We start from the raw sequence: 27485 nt of genomic DNA, 5'->3' as shown, positions 1-27485 counted from the left end.
ATACTTTTGTGTGTCACTGTATGTACATATGTATAATAAAGTCATGCACGCATTATTACCTAAATATTTAATTAATGTAGGTCTAATAAGTTATAAACATATTTACAAATTTATTTGCTGGGCATTATATGTTTGATGACATATTAACATACCAAGCGGTCGCGCATATTCACGTACATATGTATGTATGTAATTATGTGTGCATGTAAGCAAATATGACAGACCATGCGTATAATATTTGTAACTTTGTCTACCCACAACTTTGTATGCAAATGTGTACACTTATTGCTTCATGCGAAATCTTGTGTTATTGGTAAAAAATCCGAGCTGTGCCGAAAACACAAACGAACGATCGCCAATTGCCACTGCTTCCCTTGCCGTAGTAACATCTTCTCCAACAAACCAGCTTAAATATGTAAGTTTATGTATGAGCTTGCATACATATTGACACAGATTTTTGCAAGGCGCGTAAAAATATACACATATATATATAATATGTACATATATGTATATGCTACATATAGACGCGTGGCGATCGGCCTGTATCGCCACGGCGACAATCATGTTTACCCGCGCCTGTAGATGTTTCACATCAAAAATGTTCCGAAATAATTCAACTATAACTATTTAAACATTCTATCTTCTTAATTTATATTGAAGTCCATTAACTTAGACTTAATTTTATTGCTATATCTTATGTACATATCAGAGGCCTGCACGATTAAGGTAGGCATCGTACGATTACGTTACTAAGTAACACTTCTGACGATTACCACGATGCGAAGGTAACATTGCGCATCGGCATCGTGGCATCGTACGATTACTATCTGGTATCGTCAATGGCAAATGAAACGAAATACAAACATAAAAGCAAATTCTTGAGATTTTTCTTTTGTATTTACCGTATATTAAGAAAAAATTAATAAAATTCTCTTCATTTAAACATAAATTAATTCAATATAACATAACATAACACAACATAAATTAATTCAATAAATAAAAATAAATTAAATATATTTCGTTATTTTCGATTAAAATAAGCAACGAATTAAAAATAAAATTTTATTGTAAAACTTCCAGATGTCACTTTTAATACGTTGCAAAATTTCCATTATATAGATTTAAATAATAGCACAAATGCAAAAACTTTGCTAATGTGAAAATGCCACTTCTTTTCTTCGCGCACAATACTAATTGAGTAACACAGCGTTGTCCACGGCCTATGCGCCAACATGTCGCGACAAGTGTCTGTGAAAGCCCGATTGTGTAACTGTATTCAACTTCGTAGGCAAACAAAGCAGAATTTTGCGATCAGTTGACGCTAGAATAACCAAAACAAGCATAACGTGCACACAGTCCCGTTGGACAACAAAGCAAAAAGAGTAGCCCAGTGAGAAATTGGAATTAGAATTAAGCAAATTTTATAAGCAAAATTATAAAATAATGAAAATTAACAAAATGTATTTTAAGGATATATTCCCTATTATCTTTAAAAGACTTGGAACATAAATGGCATTGCATGGCACGAAAGGCATTTAGGAACATAAAATATTTCTAGCAGGGCATATTTGGTTTTGCGTTATAGTTTTACATGATGTTAATTCGTTGCTGGCTCGACAACGACTGAACGCGTAAGCGTACGTGTGAAGTTAGTTTCCACAATTGTTCTAAGAAATGCCGACCACTGGTAACATGTTAGTAATCGGCGATGCCCGCGATGCCGATACCCTCGATGTAGATGCCCACGATGCCAAAGTACCGTTACGTAGCGTGTACTCGCCGCATCGGCATCGCCGCTTGCTAACATGTTACTTTTTTAATTACTCGTGCAGGACTCTGGTACATATATACTTACTGACCTACTTATTCGACATAAAACTTGTTAGAATCACGGCCAACATTATGAGGTAGTATTGACTCGCTTTTATCTATTTTAACCAAGCCGAAACACAATTAACATGCCTCCAACTAATAAAATGCTTCCAGGATTTCATCAATGTTCTTCACATACAATCACCAATCATGTGGACTATAGTCAGCAGGATGTTCGAAAATTCTGATATAGTTCGACTTCCATAACTTGAATTTTTATAATTCGAAGTTCTCCATAACTTGAGCTCTTGAGCAATAGAAGTCAAATTTCATACAAATCTCCCAATTACATAATATCGAAATCTCTCTATCTCGAAATTTTTTATGTATTGTGGTGGTTTGAGTTGGCATATAAAGCCCTTTAGCTAAGGAGCTATTTATATTTTACTGTCGAAACAAGAAATGATGAAAATGAGGAACAAGAATTTCGGGCTTGTAATTATAAAATCCCCCTGCGGGTAGGTGGGATCCCCTCAGGGTTCAGGGGGGAACCGAATATACCCGTGGTAAGTTATGCCTGTCGTAAGAGGCGACTAAAATCCCGCATGCACTGTGTCTGTCATTCTGGGCTTGCCTTGAAATGTCAGCATAGTCCATGTCAGATATAGTGCTATAGTATTCATCGTAAAACATGGTTATTATACACTGTATATTTTTATTCCTGGTATTCCGACCGTGTTTTCGTTTACGATTTCGTTTCTCATGCTGATGCCGATAATTATATAGTATTTGTACACGCGGTAATGAAAATGTGGCCGTGAGTATTACACACATATTATAAGTGTGTATGGTATTCTTTTAATTTTTTTAAGTTACCATAATTTGAATTTTACTACGACAAAGATTTCATAAAATTTTTCCAAATTCCGGTTTCTGCGAATTATTAAATCGCATTCTTGCTCCACATTCGGTATTCGTTTTATATTAAAACGATAAAAGAATTTTAATACAAAACTTGCCAAAAATTTTAGCAACATCATAAGTTTTGCCGTCTCAAAACTCTGAAGGAAAACATCAAAATAGAAAATACGTACATATGTATATCAGCTTAAAGTTTTAACTTTGTGACTAAATTTGAATTGGTCAGAAAATTATCACATTTGCACCAATTTTTTGGCGATGTTCGAAATTTGTAACACAAAGACGAAAAAGTAACAGGCCCTATAACGTATACTTATACATATATACATATGTCAGCGTAACGTGCTAAGTCGATTTAATTTTTTAGTTGAAAATTATATTCACGAAATTTGACAAAAATTATTTTGCAAAGCAACGCTATAATCCCGGAACGTATTGTTCAGATAAAAACTTCGATCGAAAAAAATCGAACAACTAATACAAGTTAATTGTGTGATAAAAGATAGTCGGGTGATAGGTTAGTACTAGAAGTAAAGTGGTTAATTACATTGCTAGGTATTTATGTATGAATATTTCTGAACTCATACATTTATATTTGTGTACATAACAAATGCATACTTATTTATTTTAAGTGTATGTGTGAATGTTAGCTTCCCGCAGTTCAGGAAGTGTCATTTTACAAAGTATTGCAAAACGTTCTAAGTACATATACTTTTTAGTATATATGTATGTCCATTCATAAATAACTTTTAATACTCTAACATCATTTTTCACAGGCTATAATAATCTTATACAAGTACATACATACACATATAAAAATGAATCGCAAAATGTGTTGCTAAGCGCATAACTCCACCAATTTGGTCGATTATTTTTTCTAAATGTTCGTTGAGGATGCTTTTTACGGCAAGAAAATTTCGAATAATTGCCGAAAAACAGCCCTTTTCTTTTTCCCATACAAACGAATGAATGTTTGTTGGTTAGTAACGCTAAGAGAACGGCTGCACCAATCTTGATGAAATTTTCAGAGGGTGTTCTATGTGGATCGGGGAAGGTTTGGAAATAAAACCATATGCTTTTCGTGAGGAAACGTCGGAAAACTGGACAATTCCAAAAAGTTCCTCTTTTCCATGCACATTTCTTTTAATTTTTGTTTGTTTTGTTTTTCAATATTTTGATTTGTAAATTATTTGAATTGTTCAATTTCGGTCGCTTGCTTTTTTATTCCGGCTATTCAAAAGAAAAATGTTTGAAAATTATTCAGTGAAAACTTTATGTGTGCTTCACATGTTTCAATTGCAGATTGAAATTTGTTACGAAGCCACGAAGAGGTCGCCATAATATCGGTCGGCGTTCTTTTTGCCATCAACGTATGGCAGCCGAATGCACGGCAAGGCAAGAAGTACTCCCAGGATGCAATGACATACATACGTGCGGAATTATGGATCGCGGTCAATCAGCAAGCGATCGTCACGATGTCACAGCACGACTTTTCAAACAACAGTTACGATGTTTGATGGACTTTATTTTGAAGCAACGTATATGTATGTGGTGCTGTTAGATGCTAGATGTACACTGTTGAGCGGCAAAATAGAGGTATGGCGCACGCACACATTCTTCTTTGAATGGTGGACGAGGGTTACACCGGATCAAATTGATGAAATTATTTCTGCGGAAATTCCTGATGCAGAGAAAGATCCAGCATTATACGTAGTGATGAAACCCAATATGGTTCATAGACTTTGCAGACACCAAAATCACTTTTCGGTTTGAATATCTGACAATAAATGCACAAAACTCTATCCACGTGCTTTTCTTTCGGAAACACAAAATTGAAAAGATGGATATCCACTGTATCGGCGTCGCTCACCAGACGACAATGGCAGAACATTTAGCATTCAATTTAGAGGCGTGAATATCGAAGTTAACAACACATGGATCGTACCATATTCGCCAATGTTGTCTAATTCACATTCAAAAGTCATGTCAATGTTGCGTATTGCAGTTTGGCGTAATCGATAAAATACGTTTGTAATTACGTCACCATAGGAAGCAACATGGCGGTTATTGGTCTTGAACGATACGGTCGATACGTGAACTGCAATAAAGCGCTTTGTAGGATATTTACTTTTACAATTCATGAACGTTTTCCGACTGTTGTGCGTCTCGTAGTTATTTTGGAGAATAACTAAAGAGTCTATTTCAACGCAGATAATATAGTACAGCCAGGGAAACACCGCCAGCAACAAAATTAACATTTACGAGTTTCGTCAGTGAACCGTTTGCGAGAACTTGCTCTATTCGGAAATGCCTTGATATTATACATAGCATGCATCGTCGAAGAAATATTTACGCAGAAAGCAAGGCCAACCAGTAGATTGAACTCCAGGTGTGTTCTCAACTAATGCATTAGGACGAATAAACACAATCCACCCGAAAAACGACGATTGCTTCTACCTTCGGTTGCTATTGATTAATGTACGCGCAAAGTCAAATCCGGGAGACTTGCGGTCATACAAATCGATCGAACGTCTTGACAATGAAGGCGATGCAGTGAATTATCCAGTGGAATTTCTAAATTCTTTGGAGAGGCTTGGTATGTCACCGCATCATTTGCGTCTAAAAGTTGGATCTGTCGTTATGATGTTTCGCAATCTGATTGTGACGCACCTATTAAATATAAGGGGCAGAATGCTAGATTAGCCATTTCAGTTCAAACATATTTCGTTTCCAGTGAAAATTGAATTTGAGATGACGATCAACAGGATAGTCGCATAGTGGGTGGCATAAATTTGGAAATGCTATGTTTTTCATACGTGACGTGCTCACGAGTTGGAAAACCATCTTCTCTGTACATTTACGCACCAGAACATAAACCAAAAAATGTTGTTTATCAAGCTGCGCTACATTGAAACAAAATTTAGAAAAATCGCAAATAAATGATTATAAACACAATATGAATTTTTGTCTTTTCATTTTAAACTACATACTATCACGCAGGACAACGGCTGCGGGGTCAACTAGTATTTTAATATTTTTATTATTATGTTTTTTTATATACCGACAAATAACATTTTGTGCCAAACATGAAGTACTTACTATAGTAAAATTTCCCATAAGAAAACAATGGTGGGACCAGCCTTTCTGTCCGGTTAGTCGAGATTTCACTGTGTATTTTTGAAATTTCGTATAGAGAAAAGTTGCTTAAAGGCGTCATTTCAGCCTTATTGCGCCCACAATTTAATCATAATAAAAACCAAGTTAATCGAAAATTTAGCTACAATGCTCACATTTCGCATAGGAAGTCACTGTACGGAAGAATGTAAGTACATATATCTGAAAAGTGGGTGTGGTCTCTGGTCGAATAGGTTTAAGGGGTTATATCCATTTGTGAATTTCAAACAATCAATTTTTCGTTTTGTATATATAATATATCGAAAGCACATAAAGATATTTGAAAATATTATCTGAAGTTGATCCGGAAGATATGAGCGCATTTTAAAGATTTTTTGTAACTTAGCGGAATCGGCCTTTAAAAGAGCTGATGAGGAAAATTTCTTCGAAACGGTTGGAGTGATCGACTTTTTTAACACTACCTACTACTAATTTCGATGTTTAATTCCACTCCAAAAGGTAATTTTTTCACTAAATGGACTATTCTTTTGAGAAGGCACAATCTTGTCAAAAATAGAAATCCTTCCATAGTTATCTTTATTTTTTCTCTTGTAAAATCAATTTTTTTAGTTTTAGGATTTGACATACTTTTAAACAGAAAATTCTATCTTACCGCCAGATACGTTTTTTCGGCAGCCCTCCTGAAGATCGGCTATGAGATCAAGTAAATCAAAATTAATAACCGATTTTTAAAGTGCGTTAAGTTCTGTAAACGTACATTAATATTCTTTTCTGACTTTCAAGTGGATATAACCGCCACACATCAGAAGCCCTATAAAAACTATGTATATCAAATGATTAGCGTGACGAGCTAAGACTATTTAGCCATGTCCGTCCGTGAAATCGAAGTCCACGTTTTTGTTTGTTTCATTTCCGAAGTTAACAAGAATTTGGTTTTGTTTTACTAAAAACTTCCTTAAATTAAACTAATATAAAGATTAATACCGTCCATTTTGTAAAAGTGTTAATTTTGCCTTTAGTAAATAATATTTTTCATTGCACTTAGTAACATACATTGTATATTTTTTTCTAGTTCAAATTAGACACTACTTCTGAATATTTCCCCTTATAATTGCATAAGTGTTATATTTTTACGACTAATTCGAGTTTAATGTTGGATTGCGGACATATCGCTCATTTGCTGCAAGACCGGCATAAGTCAAAAAAATCGATTCACCAGAAAACGCGTTTAAAGTTTTCAACTTACTCCAACCTTACACGGAGAACAGGAAATATATTCTCTTCTCAAGCAGAGCATATAAGAGGTATTCATATGAATTTTTCACTCAACATGAAGTATGATATAACGAACATTTCTGCAGCATTAACTCAAAAATCACATTTTTTGATTTATGCCGGTCTTGCAGCAAATGAGCGATATAGGCATCTACTTGCAGACTAGTACATACATATGTACATATATGTACATATTTCTGACAAGTTTGATGCTTCACAGGGAATGTACGAATATGTATTTAAGTAAATATGTAAACACATAATTTAATGTTAAAGATGCAACCTCTGCGAATTTAACATTAATTGTAATATGAGTAAGAACTGTAAGTGTTGGTTTATTTAAGTAGAGCGATTCTTTACAGTTAGGCTGTTCACGATAAGGTGGTTATCGGGTTATGTGACAAAATAACCAAAGTTGACCAACCTAGGCCCTTGTTTAGAGATTATGTGGTTGTTTGCTTATTTCCAGTTTTAGAAAGTCGTTGGAATTTTACTAAATGGCAGCACAAAAAATAAATAAAACTAAGCGAATGGCTTTTCCATTTAGATTTTCTTATTGGAAATTCTGCTATTAACAGCTGTTTTTTGTTTACAATCAGCAAATTATGCAAGATGTCTGCAAATTTTATACAAAGAATTTTTTGAACCCTTAAAATTCGGATTATTTAATAAGCACATATGTACCTTCAATAAAGTCAATTTCCTGAATAGCAGAACTTATTTTAAATTCGATTATTTTGCTTTTTAAACTTTGTTTAGGCATTTTATAAGTTGGAATTTCGTTGAACTAAAATTGTAAACAATGAACAGCTGTTTGTGTAAAAATAAGCAAATAACCATACAACATAGGGTGCTCACGGAGCATAGAGGCTACTTTTAATCTAATAATCACATAACCCGATAACCACCTTACCGTGAACAGCCTAAGTTTAGTTTTCTATGCAATTAATTTGATTATACGCCAAAAATTGTACACATATGCAGGTACAAGGGAGGGATAATAACTAAATACATAGTACCCTGCCAACCATGAGCGGATACAAAAGCAGATAATCAGTGGGTAGTTTGCCATAGGCCGCGTGAGGATTCTACCCACTTTTCCCCATATATGTACATGTGATCATATATCTTTGTTGCGCTCATTCAGCAGTGTTATATAAAAAAGTATATCTGTCCTGCTCTAATATCCCCAATCGACGGCTGATACAGAGTTGCATTTTAAACAGCTGATGCAGAGTTGCATTTTTTGATTCCTACTTTTAAAATGTCAAACAAATCTCTTTCATTTTTAATAATATTTATCTTATTTTATTTTTTACATATTCACATAAAATTTATTATAATTTATATAAATAAAAATATGTTTAATTTAAAAAAATAATTAATATCTGAAAAAAAGAGAAACATTATTGATACGTGAAAATAAAAGACAAATACCTGAAATAAAATAAAGGTTATTAAAACCTGAAAATAAATAATAATTACATTGAATTTGTAATATCTAAAAGAAAAAGAAGGATTAAATGTATAAAATGATAATAATATCTGAAAGAAAAGATTAATTAAATAAAAATAGTGATGAGATCTGAAAAGAAAGAATAATTAAATGAAAATAATAATAAAATCTGAAAGAAAAGATAAATATTATTTGATCATTTAAAATATAAAACAAACACATGTTTTCACATATAGTGTGCAGGTCGCCTTAAACGCATAAAATACATACTTATGTACACATGTAATTATTTTTGCGTATTACATATCTGAAATGCAAAATAACGTAACAACATTTACAGAAATTTACAGTGGCATGAATGAAACACGAAATAAAATGGAACATGAGTGAAACAAAATATTAATATTGGTTAAAACTGGTTTATATTTGACCGCAGAACCAGAAAATGTTGAACATATGTAATATTATGTATGTAATTTGAAGTAGTGAAGCGTAATCAATAAGACACTCAATTTCGAATTTTTTGATGATACGTTATTTTGCATTTCAGGTGACGATATATTGGACTGCGCAATCCAATTTCAAACAACACACACTTTTTTTTCACATACTTACTTAACAATTGATATTTGCTGCTTCTGATGATACTGCTGCTCCTATTTCCAATTCATTCTGATATCCAATGCTATAAAAACAAATGAAGTAATTATTTGCAAATTATTTAAAAAATAATCACATAAAATTCATCTACTTACCTCCTTGTTGTACAAGCCTCCTCTTTACCATGGTACGATCACGAATGACATGCGTCTTTCAATCGTTTTTTTATTACCCTTTTTGGGATTTTCTTTTGACACTATTGAAAATTATGTTTTCTCCTTCGCACTCATTCAAATAAATCAAGAAATAAAAGAAACTTTTTTTCATCCCATTTAGGTAAACAAAAAATAACCCGAAAATGTGCGTTGGTGTTAGTGTATAGAGAAAAAATCTGTAGTTCTATTGAAATATTTGACACAAGAGGGTAGCCGTGGTTGGCAGAGTATGTACAGGAATACGATGATCATTCATGGTGGTGGTGCTTTCTAATATGGTGGTACTTCCTAATATCATAATATATATATGTATCTATATATATATATATGTATATAAATGTATAGTGTAGTGAATATATGTATATATGGAAACTAAGGAAACTGGCTACTTAGGGCTTCGCCCCAAGTCAAATTCCAATTCACTTTCCAGATCACAAATTAAGAACAAGGAGCAATTAATATAACGGAATAAAATTTTGCTCTAAAAATTACTTCTTATTATGCCACCTTATGGCCAGAAGTTCTCCAAATCCAACCACAACTGTTCAAGCCCGAAGGTTCCGAATATTAGGACCCTAGTATCAACAGTTGACTTTTGAAATACAGAGACAATCCCTTTCTAACAATAGTCACTCTAAGTATCAAAAATAGGTTGAATCGGATCAATACTTTCCTGAGCCTCCATGTACCTAATAAAAGAATTTTCGATTTTCCGGGTGACTGTATACTTGCTATAGCGGCCGATATTTGAGTTATCTCAATGAAAATTACAAAACATATTTTACTCATAACAGTATATCTGTATGCCTAAAATAGATAAAATCGGAAGAAAACTTGGCCTAGCCCCCATTTAACTATTATCAGGATCTCCGAACATTCAGCTGACTTTGCTCCATAAGATTAATGAAACCCAGGGAATATTTATTTAATATGTGAAATGATATTTAATAGATAAAATCGAGTTGGTACTACCTCAACTCCCATATACTACGCGTATAATAACGTTTTTCTAACAAATATATATGGGTTATATCAGGGACCGATCCTGAAATAGTTTTTCTTAAACATTTCCAATGCAGTAGCCGGAAACTTGTCTTTTGGCTTTTGCTTCTGTCCCCAATGGCACTGCCTTTGAATCTATCTATTAATCAGCCAATAAGGTTTTCCATTTCTTTGGTTCTCAGTTGAAATCCATCCAATACTTCTCTATAAAAGCACGTCTTTAAGTATTCATCGATTATATCCAACAGAGGAATATACACTGGATGGACGTTGATGAGTAAAATTTCCCCCATTTCCGCCTCTGAATCCGCCACTGGTTATGTATAGTATGTGTATATATAAAATTGCTTAGATTCCGGTCCTCTGGTTGATGGTGGTATTTCCCTAGCATTGATTTTTGCAGGTTGCAAGAGTATAAAATGTTCGGTTGCACCCGAACTTAGCCTTTCTTTACTTGTTTCTTATTTTTTTAAAGTTTGAGTGAGATGTGAAGATTGCAGGCTCATTCTACCTTTGGGGAATAAACAAATCGATAATAATATTTGATCAAGTACCATAAGTTCAAGTCAGTTCGCTATTCCTAATTGGATTGGCATGTAGTTGATTTGCATCATTAAAATATGAATTAGTTTTATAAGAAGCTTGTGAAAATAAATTTAAATAAAAAACATGCCAAAACGACGACAAATTACTGATGGCTCCAGAGGCCACAGAAAGCCTTAACGCAGCAGAAGTGGCCATTATGGAATGCAGCCAGGCTAATGTAGCGGATTAAAAAAATTTAGAGACGGATCTTTTTCCCGAAAAAAATGGTGTGGGAGGATTCGAAATACTACAAACAAAATTACAATACTACTCATCCGTCGGTTTTGTCTACTGGATCGCTTTAAATCGTCTTCGGATATTAAATATAATAAAAATAACCTTAGTGATAATAGATGTACCAACGATTCGCCAAATACTCAGAGAGGCAACATTCAACTGCCGACGTTCTGTAAAAAAAGAAATTTTGGGGCCAACGAATCAGGAAACAGCTGTGTGTATGGGCGAAAGAGCTTGAAAGTTGGTTGGAGGATCAGTGGCAGACAATAATTTTAATTAATATTTAAATTAATGTTTTTGGATCAGATGGTGTCTACCATGCAAGGAGGTCAGGCAAACGATTCAGCGGAAAATGCCTGCAAACCTGTTGACAATTAAGAAAAAACTGGTAACCGCACGGAAACCAAATAACCGAATTCCGTCTAAGAATTGGACTATTGCAAAAGCTTATAATATCAATGCCGGAGGCGTAACATCATGTTGATTGAGATATTTCGCAATAGCGTAAATTAATAAAAAAAAAAAAACAAAAAACCAGCAATCCTTTCGATATTACTTTTTTAATGATTTTTGTGATCAATATTGTAGACCAAATGTAATGATTTGACTCAAACTCTCATTTTCACTTTTTTTGGAAGAATATTTTAGTTCACAATTCAAATTTTCGTACAGATTGTTTTTTTATGCCCAGTACTGTATTTCCAATTTCGTTGTTGTCTAAAAAGGGCCCATACACGACACGCATGTGCGTTCGATCTGTGTGATTCGTTTCGCCCATACACGACACACAAATCCATTTTGCGTTCGTTCTTCACACAGTTAACGTGTGCGACAGGCAAGCGGAACATTTTTTCGAATTTATTTCTAATGTAGCACTTTTATCTTGTTCTTTGTATTTCGTTAATAAGTTATTCCAACTTTTATTTTTCTCAACTTTATTTTTATATTTATCACTTTTCGTTTGCAAAATTGCCTATTCATTTTTCATAAGATCAATAAATTCTGATACGAAATCTTTATTAAGGAGGGAGCCTGTTTTAAAAGCTTCAAACAATAGATCTTTTTTTTTGCTTAAATCTCTTTAAAAATTATCTAACAATATTTCCCCAAAGATATAGATTGAAATTCGAAATATTGTCGAAGCTAGAAAGGGAATAGTGACCGAGCGTCTAACATATACATATTCGTACTACTGTGTCCAAAAAATAATAGGGGTATTCTCTTGCTCTTGCAAGATTGCAGATTGCAAAAATACTACACCGAAATATACAAGGGCACGAGAGCACCCATTGCAGAATCTAGTCATATATGTATGAGCGACTGATTCAGTCAATTTATTGTAAATGACTATTGTGCATGGCTATTGTGAATTGGCGCATTTTCTGCATACATTTTTAACAAAAAAAACTGTAACAAAACTTTATAATTTAAATAGAAATTATAAAATCTAGTTCAAATTTACCTTTCTCAACAATTTAACGTCGTAATATGTCTTTATGTAAAATGGCAACTATAACAGGGTTGCAATTTTATTTTTGCGTGACATTGCACGCTAATATACATGGGTTTTGGTCTGACATATTTCACAGCCCTTGCATATATTTTTCTGCGTGTGTTTGTTGTTGTGCCGTTGTAAATCTGCAATGCTTGCACCGTGCACCGGGTTTTGCAAGAGCAAGAGAATAGCCCTAATGTAACATTTGAATTTAAACTGCGCGCGTCGAAGGATTTAGAGAATTATTTTTTTTAGGCTGGTAGTACTGTCAGTCACATTTATGTCAAATTTCATGTCAAAATATTCAGTAGTGTTTGAGATACGTGTCGTTTTGTGAGCTGCTAAAAGTGAGTTTTTCGTTTTTTGCGATGTCGAAATTTGTTGAGCAAAGAATTTGCATTAAATTTTGTTTACGGGTTTATCAATTTTCTGCTGTGAATACGTTGAGGATGGTGCAGAAAGCCTTTGGTGATGAGGCTATGTCTAAAAAAAATGTTTACAAGTGGTATAGTGAGTTCCAAGCCGGCGGTGAACGTGTCGATGACGAAGAGCGTCCAGGGCGACCATCAACCTCAATCGACGAAGCTCACGTTCAACAAATCAAAGATTTGGTGTTGAAAAACCGTCGATTAACAATTAGAGACTTTGCTGATGAAGTTGGCTTATCAAAAGGCTCAGCCAAGACCATTTTGAAGGATGCTTTGAGCCTCAAGCGCGTCAAATCTCGACTGGTACCGAAAACATTGACTTTTTTGGAAAAAAATCGTGATCATTTCGCCAAAAAATCAACCCATACCGTTCCGCAACCACCGTATTCACCTGATCTGGCGCCGTGCGACTTCTGGTTGTTCACCAAGCTCAAAAGCTCCGGGGACACCGTTTTTATACGACAGAGGAGATTTAAACCGCGGCGAAGGCGGAACTGAAGGCCATCCCGGAAAGTGACTAGAACCAGTGTTTCGAAGATTGAAAAATCCGTTGGCATAAGTGCATTTCATCCGGAGGGGATTACTTTGAAGGGGATGAAATTGATTTGGAAGAATAAGTAGCGAATTTTCAAAATAAATACAATGTCACCTTATTTTTTGGGCACAGGTATGTATATGGGCGCTTGGGCAAGAAGCGAAAACTTTGATGCGCGATTTTTCGGTTTTTCATTTTTCCGATTATTCTTAATTGGCGGGCAGGATAGAAAAAAACTAAACTTCGTATGGAATTAGGGCAAAGTTTATTATCATTGGCATAAAATTATCTTCTATTTAAACTAAAACAAACTATGGAAAGACATGTTTGAACATATTTTTAATCAACATAAAGTAAAAGTTATTTGGTCAAAAAACCTTTTTTCAATTTTTAAAAAAATTTTACACTTTTTTTTTGATTTTTTTTTAGTTTAACTAGAAGATAAATTATTAAAAAATATGAATCTCTTTGAATTTTTTGTTTCCGATAGAAATTGCGACCTGCATCCTGCCCGCCGTCCGAAAAATACACATGCGAGACGCACCGGACAATTGCTTCCCAAAAGAAAGACGTTCAAATATATATCTATGAAGCCTAGAAATTTCGCTTGAATCAATTATTTCCTTCCCTCCAAAAAAATCGACTTTTTGAATCCTCTAAAGCAGGCTCCCCCCTTAACACTTGCCATTGTTCGTCCGCGATTCACTGTTCGGCGACAGGAGAGAAATGAGATTTTGTGCGCACACAACGCCATACACGACACACATGTGGGAATAGTCACCGTCGCTATGGGAATAGTCACCGTCGCTGAGCTTTAAGCGACCGGGGGGGTCGGCAGGTCGCGGATAGCCGGACGGCCTGTAGTAGCAGGTTAGTTGCGAAATAAGTTTAAACGAATAAGCAATCCCCGACGAGAAGCGGCGGGAGTGGAGGTTGCGGTATAAAAGCCAGCAAGACCGTTGAAACTCCTGCGACAGTGGGCGAATCGACACCGCCCCTTGAAGTATGTGTCCCCCACAACATGCAAGGGCATGTTGTGTAATAAAAAAAAAATCCAGGCGCGACGGACCCATAATGGGCGGCTTCCTGGTCAGCGTCTGTTCACCATGTTAGGTGCGGCTGATATTACAACGTGATCGGTACACAGCGCGGCGCACTGGGAGTCCCTGGATAACTTAGCAGCGATGTCTCCGCTGTTAGGATAAAAAGGGTGATGTGAGCTTGCTCTGCCGAGGTGTTAGCCGCGTGGTGTATCAGTAAACAGCCACTTCGGTCCCTGGTCAGGGAGTGTGCATTGGGCGCAGGAGTAGTAGCCTGCGTTGCCCCGGGCGAGCGCCGGTCCGTTCGTGTTTTCCGGGACTGGTAAAGCGAAGGACAGGCCTCAGGAAACTGGGGTAGGAGCATAGTCTCCGAGGGTACACCCGTTCCTGTCTATTTCGGCCCGCCCCCCTACACACGATGCGCTGTAAAAAACAAACCAATGGAGAATAATTTGAGAAAATACACCAAAACCAATAGCAGCAGTGTACTTGACTGCAAGATGAGCAACGGCACTCAGAGCCCTGGCAGCATGTTTTTAGAAACTGATTTATCCAGGGAAACGTCGACGATTAGCGGATCTAGCGTAGCGGATCCATTCAAACGTGCACCAAGATTGATGCGTTCACCAAAACAGGCACTAGTTGTTGAAAAACCTGTAAGAGCGAGGTCGTCACCACCTGCGCTGCAAGAACCAACGCAACCGAAGGGTGACACTATGTCGGAACTAGGAGAAATGATCAAAAGGCTAACAGAAGCAATGAAACCGCCTCAAAGATCGATTAATAACCAGATCCGTGATCTACTTACTTCGGTCACAAGACTCCACGCACGCGCCCAAAGCGAGTACAACAGAGTCAAGGAAAGCAGACGAAATGCCCCCCTAAGGCTTACAGGAACAGACTCAACGCCGAAAAGACCCCGCGAGGATGAGCAGCTGACGCGAAAGACCCCGCCTAAAAAAATAGCCAGCCAAGAGGAAGTCCAAAAGAGGAGCACCGCGTGTAAGAGGAATGAAGAAATCATTCCTATAAAAGAACGGAAGGAAGAGGAAAAGGCAGACGAATGGAAACAGGTGAAACGAAAAACACAAAACCCGATTAAAAAGGCCGTTTTTGCTCCACGTCCGAGGCACGATGCAATTATCATTGCGCGCACGGGAAACATGTCGTACAGCGATATGCTTAGAGCCGTCAAAAAGGAAGATGCTCTGAAAGAGCTTGGCGAGAACGTGTCGCGGATTCGGAAAACGGCAAAAGGCGAAATACTGCTTGAAATGAAGAAGGCCCAGATGGAAAACACGGCAGCATATGAAAGGGAGATGGGCAAAGTCCTAGGCGACCAGGCGAAAATAAGAACCCTAACCCACGAGGTATCAGTGGAGATCAGAGACCTGGACGAAATCACCACCAAAGAAGACATAGCGGTGGCAATACGCTCACAAATTAAAGAGCTGAGTTCCATTGATGTAAATGCCATCAAAACCATCAGACAGGCTTACGCGGGCACGCAGACGGCAGTCATCAGCCTTCCCGCAGCGGACTCAAAACGGCTGCTTGACGCTCATAAGCTCAAGATTGGATGGGTGGTCTGTAGAATAAGGGAAAAGCCGAACCTCAGAAAGTGTTTCAGGTGCCTGGAATACGGTCATCTGGCGAGGGCATGCAAGAGTGAGGAAGACCGAAGCACATGTTGTGCCAAATGCGGTGAAAAGGGACATTTCGCAAAGGAATGTGACAAAAGCCCATCGTGTGCAGCATTCAAAAGCAGCGGGAAAAAAGAGACCGGACACCGGATCGGAAGCTGGAAGTGTCCAATATATCAAGCGGCCTGTAAAAAGACAAAATGAGAGTTGTCCAAATCAACCTAAACCACTGCGAAGCGGCTCAAGAGCTGCTGAAACAAACAATATTAGAAAAAAAGATAGACGCGGCGATAGTGTGTGAGCAGTACAAAAACATAAACGCTGGCACGTGGATCTCCGACAAGGAAAAGAAAGTTGCCATATGGGCCTGTGGGGGCAACGCCTTTCAAGATAAGCCGCTTCTGGGAAGATCTTACTATGCACGAGCGAAAATAGGTGGCATCTATTTCTACAGCTGCTATATTCCCCCGAGTGTGCTGCAAGGAGACTATGAAAGAATTCTCTATGAGCTAGTACGAGACGCCCTCACTACCACGCCAAACGTTATAGCAGGCGATTTCAACGCATGGGCAATTGAATGGGGTAGTAGCTCCACAAACAGACGGGGTAATGCTCTACTCAAAGCGTTTTCTGTGTTAGACGCCGTGCTGCTCAATACCGGCAGTAGAAATGCTTTCGAAAAGAATGGACGGGGATCAATAATAGACATCACTTTCGCCAGCAGCACGCTGGTTCGATCTGCAAATTGGAAGGTGTGCGACTTCTACACGCATAGCGATCAGCTGGCCATCTTGATGGAAATCCTTGAACAAACACAAATTCGATCCAGCGTAAAAAAATTGCGGAAAAAAGGATGGAAGGTGAAAACGTTCGATGAGGAAATCTTCAAACTTATGTTGGATGGGAACATAGAAGGTGCGATCAACGTTGACCGACAGGCTGCAAAACTGGTGAAGCACATAAGCAAAGCCTGTGATGCTGCTATGTGTAGGAAAAGGCACAACATAACCCAACGGCCCGCATACTGGTGGAACGAGGAGATCAGCACAGCGAGACGCCTCTACCAACGGAGCCAAGGTACGCCACACCATACAAGATTGAGAGAAAGCTTTAAAAGAAAACGTAAAGAACTCAAGAAGGCGATCAAAAGAAGTAAGTCTTCGAGTTTTAAAGAGCTATGTGAAAAGGTGGACGAGAATCCGTGGGGTGATGCTTATAAAATAGTGATGGCGAAAATCAGAGGGGGAAAAAGTCAAGCACCAACCTGTCCGATCCTCCTAGAAAAGGTGGTGAAAACGCTTTTCCTAACGCAAGAACCGCAATCGAGCAGAACGATAACAACCATGATGGAATCTGCAATTGTAAGCGAGAAGGAGGTAATGGAAGTGGCAGAGAGATTTGGCAACGCAAAGGCTCCAGAACTTGATGGCATCCCGAACAAGGCACTGAAAATTGCCATCAGCCATAAAAAGAGGGCATTCGCCGAACTCTACACACGATGTCTGAATGAAGGAATTTTCCCGAAGGTATGGAAGAAACAGCGGCTGGTTCTGCTACAAAAGCCGAACAAACCGGCTGGAGAGCCGAGTGCGTATCGCCCACTCTGCATGATCGACACGATGGCAAAAATACTAGAAAGATTGATCTGCACACGCCTAGAACGCCACCTAGAAGAAGAGTCTCCTGGGTTATCTGAAAACCAATTTGGATTCAGAAGGCATCGGTCCACTTTAGACGCAGTTGGAAAAGTGACGGACATTGCGGCCAACGCCATAGAGGGCACCAGATGGATGTTTGGTAATAAAAAATACTGCGCAGTCGTTACGCTGGACGTGAAAACGCTTTTAACTCGGCATCCTGGCCACATATACTGAGAGCATTAGAGGCAAGAAACATCCCGGGGTATCTTCTGAGGACAATTAGCAGCTATCTGTCTGACAGACTACTGTTGTACGATACCGATGCAGGTCCAAAAACCTACACGGTGACAGGTGGAGTACCACAAGGCTCCGTACTAGGTCCATTACTTTGGAATGTGCTGTACGACGGGGTGTTACGATTACCGCTGCCAAAAGAAGCACAGATAATTGGCTATGCGGACGATATTGCTGTAACGATCGTAGCTAAAGAACTCTTGCAAATATAGAACATATGCAATGAGACCGTGTCGAAAATCAAAGACTGGCTTACGAGTAACAAGCTGCAGCTTGCGGGTGAAAAACAGAGGCAGTGCTCATCACGAGCAGAAAAAGGCTAGAAACGGTCACATTGAACATTGATGGGTATAACGTTGTAACGCAAAATTCTTTGAGGTACCAAGGCGCATATTGAAAAGGCCTGTGGTAAGGCGGCTAAAGTGACTGCGGCTCTGTCGAGGATCATGGCAAACATTGGTGGCCCAAGCCAAAGAAGGAGAACTCTGAGAACTCCCATATGGGGGACAGCCCTCCGTCAAAAAGCCTGTGTAAATATGGCAAAAGCTGCGTCCAGGTTATGTGCCCTGAGAGTTGCCTGTGCGTTTAGAACGGTGTTGCACGAGGCGAGTGCTATCATATCTGGTCTTATGCCACCGGATATAATGGCCTCTGAGTTAAGCAGAGTCTACCGCAAAACAAAAGCAATGAATAGGCGCCTAACGGTCGACGAGCGTAAAAAGGAGAGGAAGGCAAGTCTCGATGAGTGGCAAAAGCAATGGGATGCGGCAGATAAAGGAAGATGGACCCATAGATTGATTAAAATTGTATCAGCCTGGATTGACAGACAACACGGGGAGACAGAATTCTACTTAACGCAGGGAATACCTACACAAATTTGGCCACGATGACGAAACACAATGTTGCTTCTGCGGAAATGCCGCAGAAAACGCAGAGCACGTCTTTTTCACCTGCTCCAGGTATGTAGCAGAGAGAGAGACCATAGAAAAGCTGACAAATGAAAGCATAACGCCCGATAACATAGTGAGTCACATGCTGCGATCACAGCTGGTGTGGGCTAAAATGAAAGAGTGGACCGCAATAGCGCTCCTAGAACTTAGAACAAGAGAGAGGCAGCAAAGAAGCGTAAGACCACATGAATAACCCGAACGGTAGGTCGTGAAGGGGCAGTTATCGCCCAGCTTGGTCCTGCGAAGTAGTGCCTAACGGCGGTCCCGCAGGTCCGACTACAAGCAACAGCAGCCGGAGTTAAGGGTTTAGTACGTAGGCATATTGTCTCGCAAGTCCAGAATAGGTAATTATTACTGTCTGGGCGTGGTCCCGCAGTTCTACTACATAATTGCAAGATAATGATTTTGAAACCGTAGTAAATTATAAACTTTTTACAAAAAAATTTTTTTCTCAACCGTGTAAAAAGAATCGGTGTAAAACAAGAGTTGGGTGTACTTAAGAGGATATTCTAGTTTAGAAGCATGAATTTCAGGTAATTTTTAAATAATATTTTTTTTTTAGTTATTTATTAATTTTAGAAGAGCAGAGAAAAAATTAAAAACTAAAAAAAGTAAAAAATTTCAAAAATTATTAGCTGACGAAGTTCTAAAAATTTCCACGTGACCATACCCATGATTTCAACCCTCCTAGTTATCTGAAACCAAAAAAAAAAGATTTTTAATCTAGAATAATGTTGCAATGGCTGGAACTACGGAAAAGTGGGAAAAAAATGTTTCACAAAATGTCGACTGCCTAAAAAAAAGTTTTTTTGGATCACTTTTTCTGAATATTTCGAATTTTTTAAAAATAATAAAAATAGAAATTTGAGGATGGGGCTAGTTCCAACCATAGACAAGCTTATAAAGAAGACTCTATAAAAACTTCAAGTAAATCGGTCCAGTAGAACCTGAGAAATTGTGGGTATCGTTCCGAAAAAGTCAGTTTTGAGAAAAACGCGATTAAAGTTTCGCGTTCCGGCCGAACCAGGTTGGATGCCGAGTCAGAAAAATGCCTATATGTCCGAAAATAATTTGAAATTTGAAAAATCTCTTCTACACATATTCTTGAATAGTTAAACTTTGAAAATATAAAAAAATGTCGATTTTTTTAAATTTCTAGACTAGAATACCTCCTTAAATGGTAAACTAATATATTTTTTTCTTGCTGTACTGATGTACACTTCGTTCCGCACTGCTGTTATTATTGCATAATATACTGATATAATATAAAATTTTACTAAGATTTTAATTAAAAAAAAAACTTGAGGAAATGAAGCAGAGGGTATGACTCGATTATGTGTTTACAAATCAGCAAGCCGTTTGTTTGAAATTTTGTATTTAATTATTAAATTTATCACTGAATATATTCCAAGTGTAGTCTATAGACTCAAGTTTCTTGATTGGGTGTAGAATTAAATTATATGGAAAAAAACAAAAACAGATAACACATCATAAGGAAAAGTCTCTTATGCTCTCAACTCGATTCGCGATTTTTACCAGGCCGTGTCACTTTGGCCTCACACGCAAATAGCTCTTACAAGTAAAAATTATATCCCATTTCACTCAGTGTCACTGCCAAATATTTTATAATGTTACAGTTTTTTCATAAGGGTTGAAGGCGGCTTACATCTCAATGCAATCATTTTGCTACAACATTTTCCTGAATTTCTAGCACTTTTTATAACATATTTTTTACCAAAAACATGGCTTGTTTGTGAAAGATTTGTTAAGTTGTTTGGTATAGTTTTTGTTTGCTGCCCTATGAAGAAAAAGCATTTTTGGCATATTTTATTATTTATTGTCAAAAGGGTAAACTTGAAATAATTTCGTAAAATATTTTACACAATAACAAAATCGTGTTAAAATTGCACAAAACAAAAACTAAATTACTTAGTAAACGACCCAATATCTTAAGGGCATTGCTTTGAGATATGTCTAGTAATCAGCATTTGGTAAAAATTACATTTTAGAATTCGAGTGTGTTACCAAATTATATTTAATGTGTACATGAAATAATTAAATTAAATTTCTTTCTTTATTAAGTAAATTTTGCATCATCTTAAACGCTCTTAAATATAATATTTACAATTTTTTTTAATGTATTAGGTCTATCACACATACATACATTCAAAATATAACTAACGAAGGGGTGGTCATTGATAATCTTTTGGCTAATAAAAAAATCAGTTCCTGGTATACACCCAAAACAGAAAAATCTGTGGGACGATAAAGCGGCATCAATCGGAATATGTACTATGTATAACACAGAACGTTTATGACGTTTATAACGCTCCGAATAACAAATGATTGGGAAACAAGTTGACAAGATTCCATGTGTAATACATCTTGGCTTATCACGAAAGGTTCGAATAAAATTACTCATTCCATATTTAAGAAATAAATTCGCAAAAAAAGTCATTTTTTACCATGAAACCTTAATCCCTCCCTTAGTAAGGGTCTCCCTCTAAGCCGTTGATTTTATTATTGAAATAAGAAGAACGATTCTTAAATCTTTACGTCCTTCGCTTCCGAAATTTAATAGTTTATGAATTTAACTTAGGATCTAATATAAGAAAAAAGGGCAATACTAAAAACTGTGAAATGAAAATAAGAACTTTAAAAGAAGTATAATAAAATTCTTAGAAAATTTTTCAATTCAAAATTGGTAACGTTATGATAATATAAAAACGCCGACATTGGTTTTAATTTTTCTAAATTTGACTTAAATACGCATAAAAGGTCGTAATTAGTCAGAATAATACAGTATTTTATCAACGAGTGTTTATACCTTATTTTCGAAATCAGGAGTCCGAACGACCGCCAGGTTCCCGACAACATCAAGTGGTCCGGTTTGGCCCCGAAAAACATCTTTTAAAACCATATATAAGATATGTATGTATATTCCTACAACATCTTGCATCAAACAAATAAATCTGAGAGTCGAAACAACATCACAAATATAAAACAGAATGTAGGTGAAGCATCAATATTTTCAAACTCAAGGATTAAAACTAGTACTAAAATAACAATACTACAACAGTAGTCCGGTACACTTCGGTATATGAAGACGTTGCAATCAGTTTTCAAATTGAAAAAATCATTCGTTGAATATATTGTTTTCATATAAGTAATATAAATATATACATATCTTATGAATGATTTTTTCAATTTGAAAACTGATTGCAACATATAAGATATGTATGTATATTCCTACAACATCTTGCATCAAAAAATAAAAATCAATGAGAGTCGAAACAACATCACAAATATAAAACAGAATGTATGTGAAGCATCAATATTTTCAAACTCAAGAATTAAAACTAGTACTAAAATAACAATACTACAACAGTAGTCCGAATAAAAAATTGATAGACCACTTCGGTATATGAAGACGTTGCAATCAGTTTTTATTTCATTTTGTGGTACATTACATCTTGCTATAAGAACGCTACCAAATGTATGCTAATAAAGGCATTACAAACTTTCGCCGCAGAAAAATCTCCTAGATTAAGTTATTTCGAAAGTTACGCTGCAGGGGATAGTGTTCTTTGTTAAAAAATATTCGCATAGAATTTAAAATTACAGATTTATGACAAATATTAACCACTATAAACATTTGACGAACCGGAAACCTTAAGAAACAATTTGATCTATTGTACTAAAAATAAATGAAATTATATATTTATAATACAATATAATTGTTATACTTTTATAAGTATAAGATTTAAAAAAATATCATTTCCATTATACAAATACATACATATATATAAATAAATAAATTATTGTACTGTTGTATAATTCATTAAGAAAAACCCTCTCTTTTTTATTCGAGAAAGCTCGAAAATCTTTTGACCGTACTAAGTATATACAAAATGCTTACAAATGTAATATATATATGTATATATATTCATGGGTATATACTTACAAATGCTTAACTTATCAACCAAGCGCGTGTTTAATTCACTAACTATACAATGTAATAATAATTATACATACAATTATTCATAAATCTTAATGTTATCATATGTATAATAAGAGGTGTGTTCAAGAACTAACTGAAATTTTCATTTAAAAAATATATACTCGTACCTTTTTGTAAATAGTTTACGTTTTGAAACATTATAGTTAAAATTACTATAATGAAATCAAAAAGTTATACTAATATAGTATTTCAAAGTAGTACAATAAATAAAGATATAATTTAAATATTGAACTTGTAGCTTTGTTTTGCAATGGAAATATTGATGCTTAGAAATCTCATTTTCCAAAAACCAAGCCCATTGGGAAAGGCGATCCCTAAAGAACAGATTTTTTAACATTTTTGTTTGTGCCTTTTGTAAGTTCTTTTCAATATGATTGATGTTTTATGAATTTGTTTTTCTAAATTAAAACGAAATATACATATAATAAAATAACTCAAAGATAAAATTTAATCTATTCAAGACCCATATTTAAGTATAATATACCAATGTAAATAAAAGTGAAGCAATCGTTATTATCGACTAGTTTTTCAGACCAAAAAGGTTAATAACAAATGCGGTATTAATTGGTAGTAGCAGTTGGCAAAGAAAGTTATCATGTACATGTTGAAAAATCAGGAGGATAGAGACATTGATCAAACTTCTCTTTTATATGAAAGTTCTTTACTCTCTTAATAATAGATACAGGTACTGAAGTTAATCGAATATAACCTAACCTATATCTCACTTTTGGACTCTTCTATCTGTTAGTTTACGTCAACCAAAAAATTTTCGTGCTGGATAGAGTTTCACCACGTTATATTAAAATATATACTACCATATCAAGTACCACATCAAGAGGTAGAAGAGAGAAACAATTGATTATTGCTGTAAACCAATTCTTTGAATTACAATAATATCACAAAAATATATTCTTAGATATTTCTTAACGATATTTTTAGTGCAATAACCAAGGATTTTTTAATTTCATGTTATTGTTGCTTAAAGAATTTTAAAATTAATATTTTCCAATGTTTTAAGGTAACACCACTTAATTTTATTTGCTGTTATACAGTATACAAAATAGCAAATTAAACGATCACAATATAGATATATATATGTACATATATATTTATATATTAATTTAAAGTTTAAATTCAATTAATTAATGAATAAATTTGAAAATGGACAAATATGGTGCAGAGTTTTGAACATAAGCTGAAGGACATGCATACTTGATAATATCATTATTCACTACAATTGATTTACCAATTATACATATGTATTTAGGCAAACATATAATATAACTACGACCTAAACACAACACATATTATTTTATTGTCAAACGTTTCTGAATGAATTTATCTAATAGCTCTTAATAAAGTAATCGTAATTGCGTAAAAAATAACAGTATGTACGCATCTCGAATCGAATAATTATTTTACACCTTCTGCTTAACTTAAACCGGAAGATATTGTGTCCACTTCAAACTCAGGAACTGATCCAATTAAAAAATATTAAGTTAAATATACAGTGAAACTTTCATAACTCGAATCACTATAATACACAAAAAACTTCGAGTTAAGGAAGGAAATTTGTTTGAAATTTTACATCTATTGCCAATTCAGGAGTATGAGTTATGGAGAGCTTCGATTTATAGAGGTTCGAGTTATATGAAAGTCCAACTTTATTTGCAAATTGTTTTTGGGATATGCCTATATGTTATTAGGAGCACCTAGAGCTATGGTAGACATATCAAATAACTATTTGTGTCCATTTTACTTACAAATATTGATGTTTTTGCCGACTAAAGTCACAGAAAAGTTTTTAGTAATAATTACTATTTTAATGCTTTATACTAAATACGGCGTGCACTAATTACATATAAAATATTAGTAATTTTCTACACGTCGCATTCAGACTATTACAGTGCTTGTTGGTTGTTGGTGTACATGCTGATGGTAGCGTGATGGCCATTGATGTGAGTGCCGATGTAAAGGTTGCGTGTGTGGCAAATGATGGCTGGATGCTGCGGCCACTGCAACGGCGGCTGCCGCATGTTCTCCTCCGATAGCAAGTTGGCGTCAGAGATAAAACTCCGGCGAATTATGACTCTCTGCATTACAATGTGGTTGACCAACGGTGATCACACCTGGTGTACTGCCATCGCTAGCATTCGCTAGAGCAGCAATTACACCACTACTACTTCCGCTCGTTCGTATTTGCAGACGTTGTTTTAAGTGATCGCGCTCTTGACAAACACGCGAAAATTCTAATTTCAAGCGATGCAGATCCTGATTCAACTGACGATTGGTTTTCTCCAACTCATGCCGTTGCTGTAGTCGTTTTGAACGACAGCTTTGAGCGTATCCACGATTTTTCAGCGTCCTACGTTTAGCCTTGAGCCGCACCACTTCTTCACGGGGGCATCCATGCAGGCGTTTATTTAATTCTCGTACGCTCAAAGTCGTTAGCAAATCATCACTAATACAGTCATCAAGACCTAAATTACTGGAAGTGCTATATTGTCTGGAGCAGGTGCGCGGTGAATTTGTGGATGATCGAGTAGAGCAGACCGACATTGGTCGATTGAGGTGAACCACTGAAGTTGTTATTGGAGCGTTAGATGGTGCCTGACTGTCATTTCCACAACTGCTAAGGCTGGTAGCGCCGTTGGGTATACCACTGTGATAAGGCGTATGCATGCTGATAGGTGCTAAGTGCTCTAGTGATTGAAAATGATGATGGTGGTGGGGATGGTGCTGGGATTGTGCCACCAATTGTCCATGATGATGATTGGCGGCCACAACTGATGCTGTGGCATGCATGTATTCACGTTGTCGCTCCCATTCCTCCTCATGAGTGGGACAAGCAAGCGGTCGTAAGTCTAATGGCTGAGGATCTGAACGCATGGAGTTAGGTAGCCACATCATTTCTTGAGTGAGACCAGCATTGGCGGTGGGTGGACGATGTGTTGGATACGAAGCACTTGTTATTGTTGCATACGTTTGGGCACAAGTACTTCCATTAGGAGAGCTAATAACAGGTGGGGTTTCAGGCGGTGTCGATGGCACTCCACCAGGCACCGATGTGTTCACAAGGATTGCTTGCCCTGCCATAGGTCCGTGCGTGTAGATTTCCGGTGGTGGGGATAATGGCTGCAATCGGCGATCGTCTATATGCCAGCTTTGTGGAAAAGATCGCATCTTGATGGCGGGTGGATTAGCAGTTTCCTCTTCCTCTGGAGTGATTGTTGTAGTTGTCCAAGTAATTTTTGGGGCTGCCACTGGACTGTGATCTTCACGTTTCACTCCAATAGCTGTAACAGTTGCTGAACCGTCCTCTAGGTGATCGAGCACGAATTCCTGCACATACTGTTCGGCGAGGTTTGGGTCTTCCATTCTCATTTAGAGTTAGTTTTTCTTCACACACTCTATTCTAAGATTATTTTTGCATTGACTAAGACACACTTTTGTTTTTTTGTATTTGACGTAATGATGTTTGTCTGAAAATCGTGTTTATATGTTTAATGCTTATACGTTATACATATAGTATATATTAATAAAATGACTATTAATGTACAGATTTGCACCATACATTATTTAGTTAACATATTAATTTACACAGAATTATTAAAAATCTTGCAGTCTATGTTAATTAAATCACTAATTAGAATAACAACGTGTGCATATTCTTTATTATTATTTTTTTGCACATATCTTTTTATTGCAAAAGGAGCCCATTTCACTCTTAAAGTTAACAAAATCGTCTCGGTTCGTGAGTTCTGCGACAACCACCTTTAGTAATGTGCTGATAATTACTAAATATTATGAAGGGTGTACGTCGCGACAGTTACGGAATGGTCGAGCTAAGATTTTCGTTGAGATATATATTCCCGGCAGCGAAAAGTAGACCGTTACACCGTATGCGGATCGTCGGATGTCGTGCTCTGTCGCGTCGCCTCGTTGTGAACGGCAACACGCGTTATACTGGAATGCTTCTCCAACAATTCCGATGCTGCACTTTACCGGTAGTAGTAGAGCTTACTGCTAATACTAATACAGCGTATATAAAAACCACCACCCATATTTAACGCAACTAAGTACAACTGCGCACTGTACACTACCGAATGATGATTGAATGAGTGTGAGTATGGATCCATGTATCCACATTCGCATTACAAAACAAAGACACCCTATGATGGAGTCCCGTTATGTAAATACA

General features: G+C 36.5%; 1 protein-coding gene and 1 long non-coding RNA gene across 2 annotated transcripts in view; one reads left to right on the top strand and one right to left on the bottom strand.

Moving 5' to 3' along the window:
* Positions 1 to 27485, top strand: part of LOC125775710 (uncharacterized) — a 57224-nt gene that overhangs the window by 4401 nt on the left and 25338 nt on the right. The gene's annotated exons all lie outside the window — the stretch shown is intronic.
* Positions 18197 to 27373, bottom strand: LOC105227884 (transcription factor MafB). Its single transcript, XM_011207424.4, has one exon. It carries the CDS (start codon positions 26666 to 26668, stop codon positions 25346 to 25348), a length of 1323 nt encoding a protein of 440 aa, XP_011205726.1. The 5' UTR covers positions 26669 to 27373; the 3' UTR covers positions 18197 to 25345.

This window comes from Bactrocera dorsalis, chromosome 1 (genome assembly GCF_023373825.1).
Source record: "Bactrocera dorsalis isolate Fly_Bdor chromosome 1, ASM2337382v1, whole genome shotgun sequence".
Taxonomy (NCBI): domain Eukaryota; kingdom Metazoa; phylum Arthropoda; class Insecta; order Diptera; family Tephritidae; genus Bactrocera; species Bactrocera dorsalis.
The sequence above is the reverse complement of the archived record's forward strand: the minus strand, read 5'-3'. Positions and strand labels throughout refer to the sequence as shown.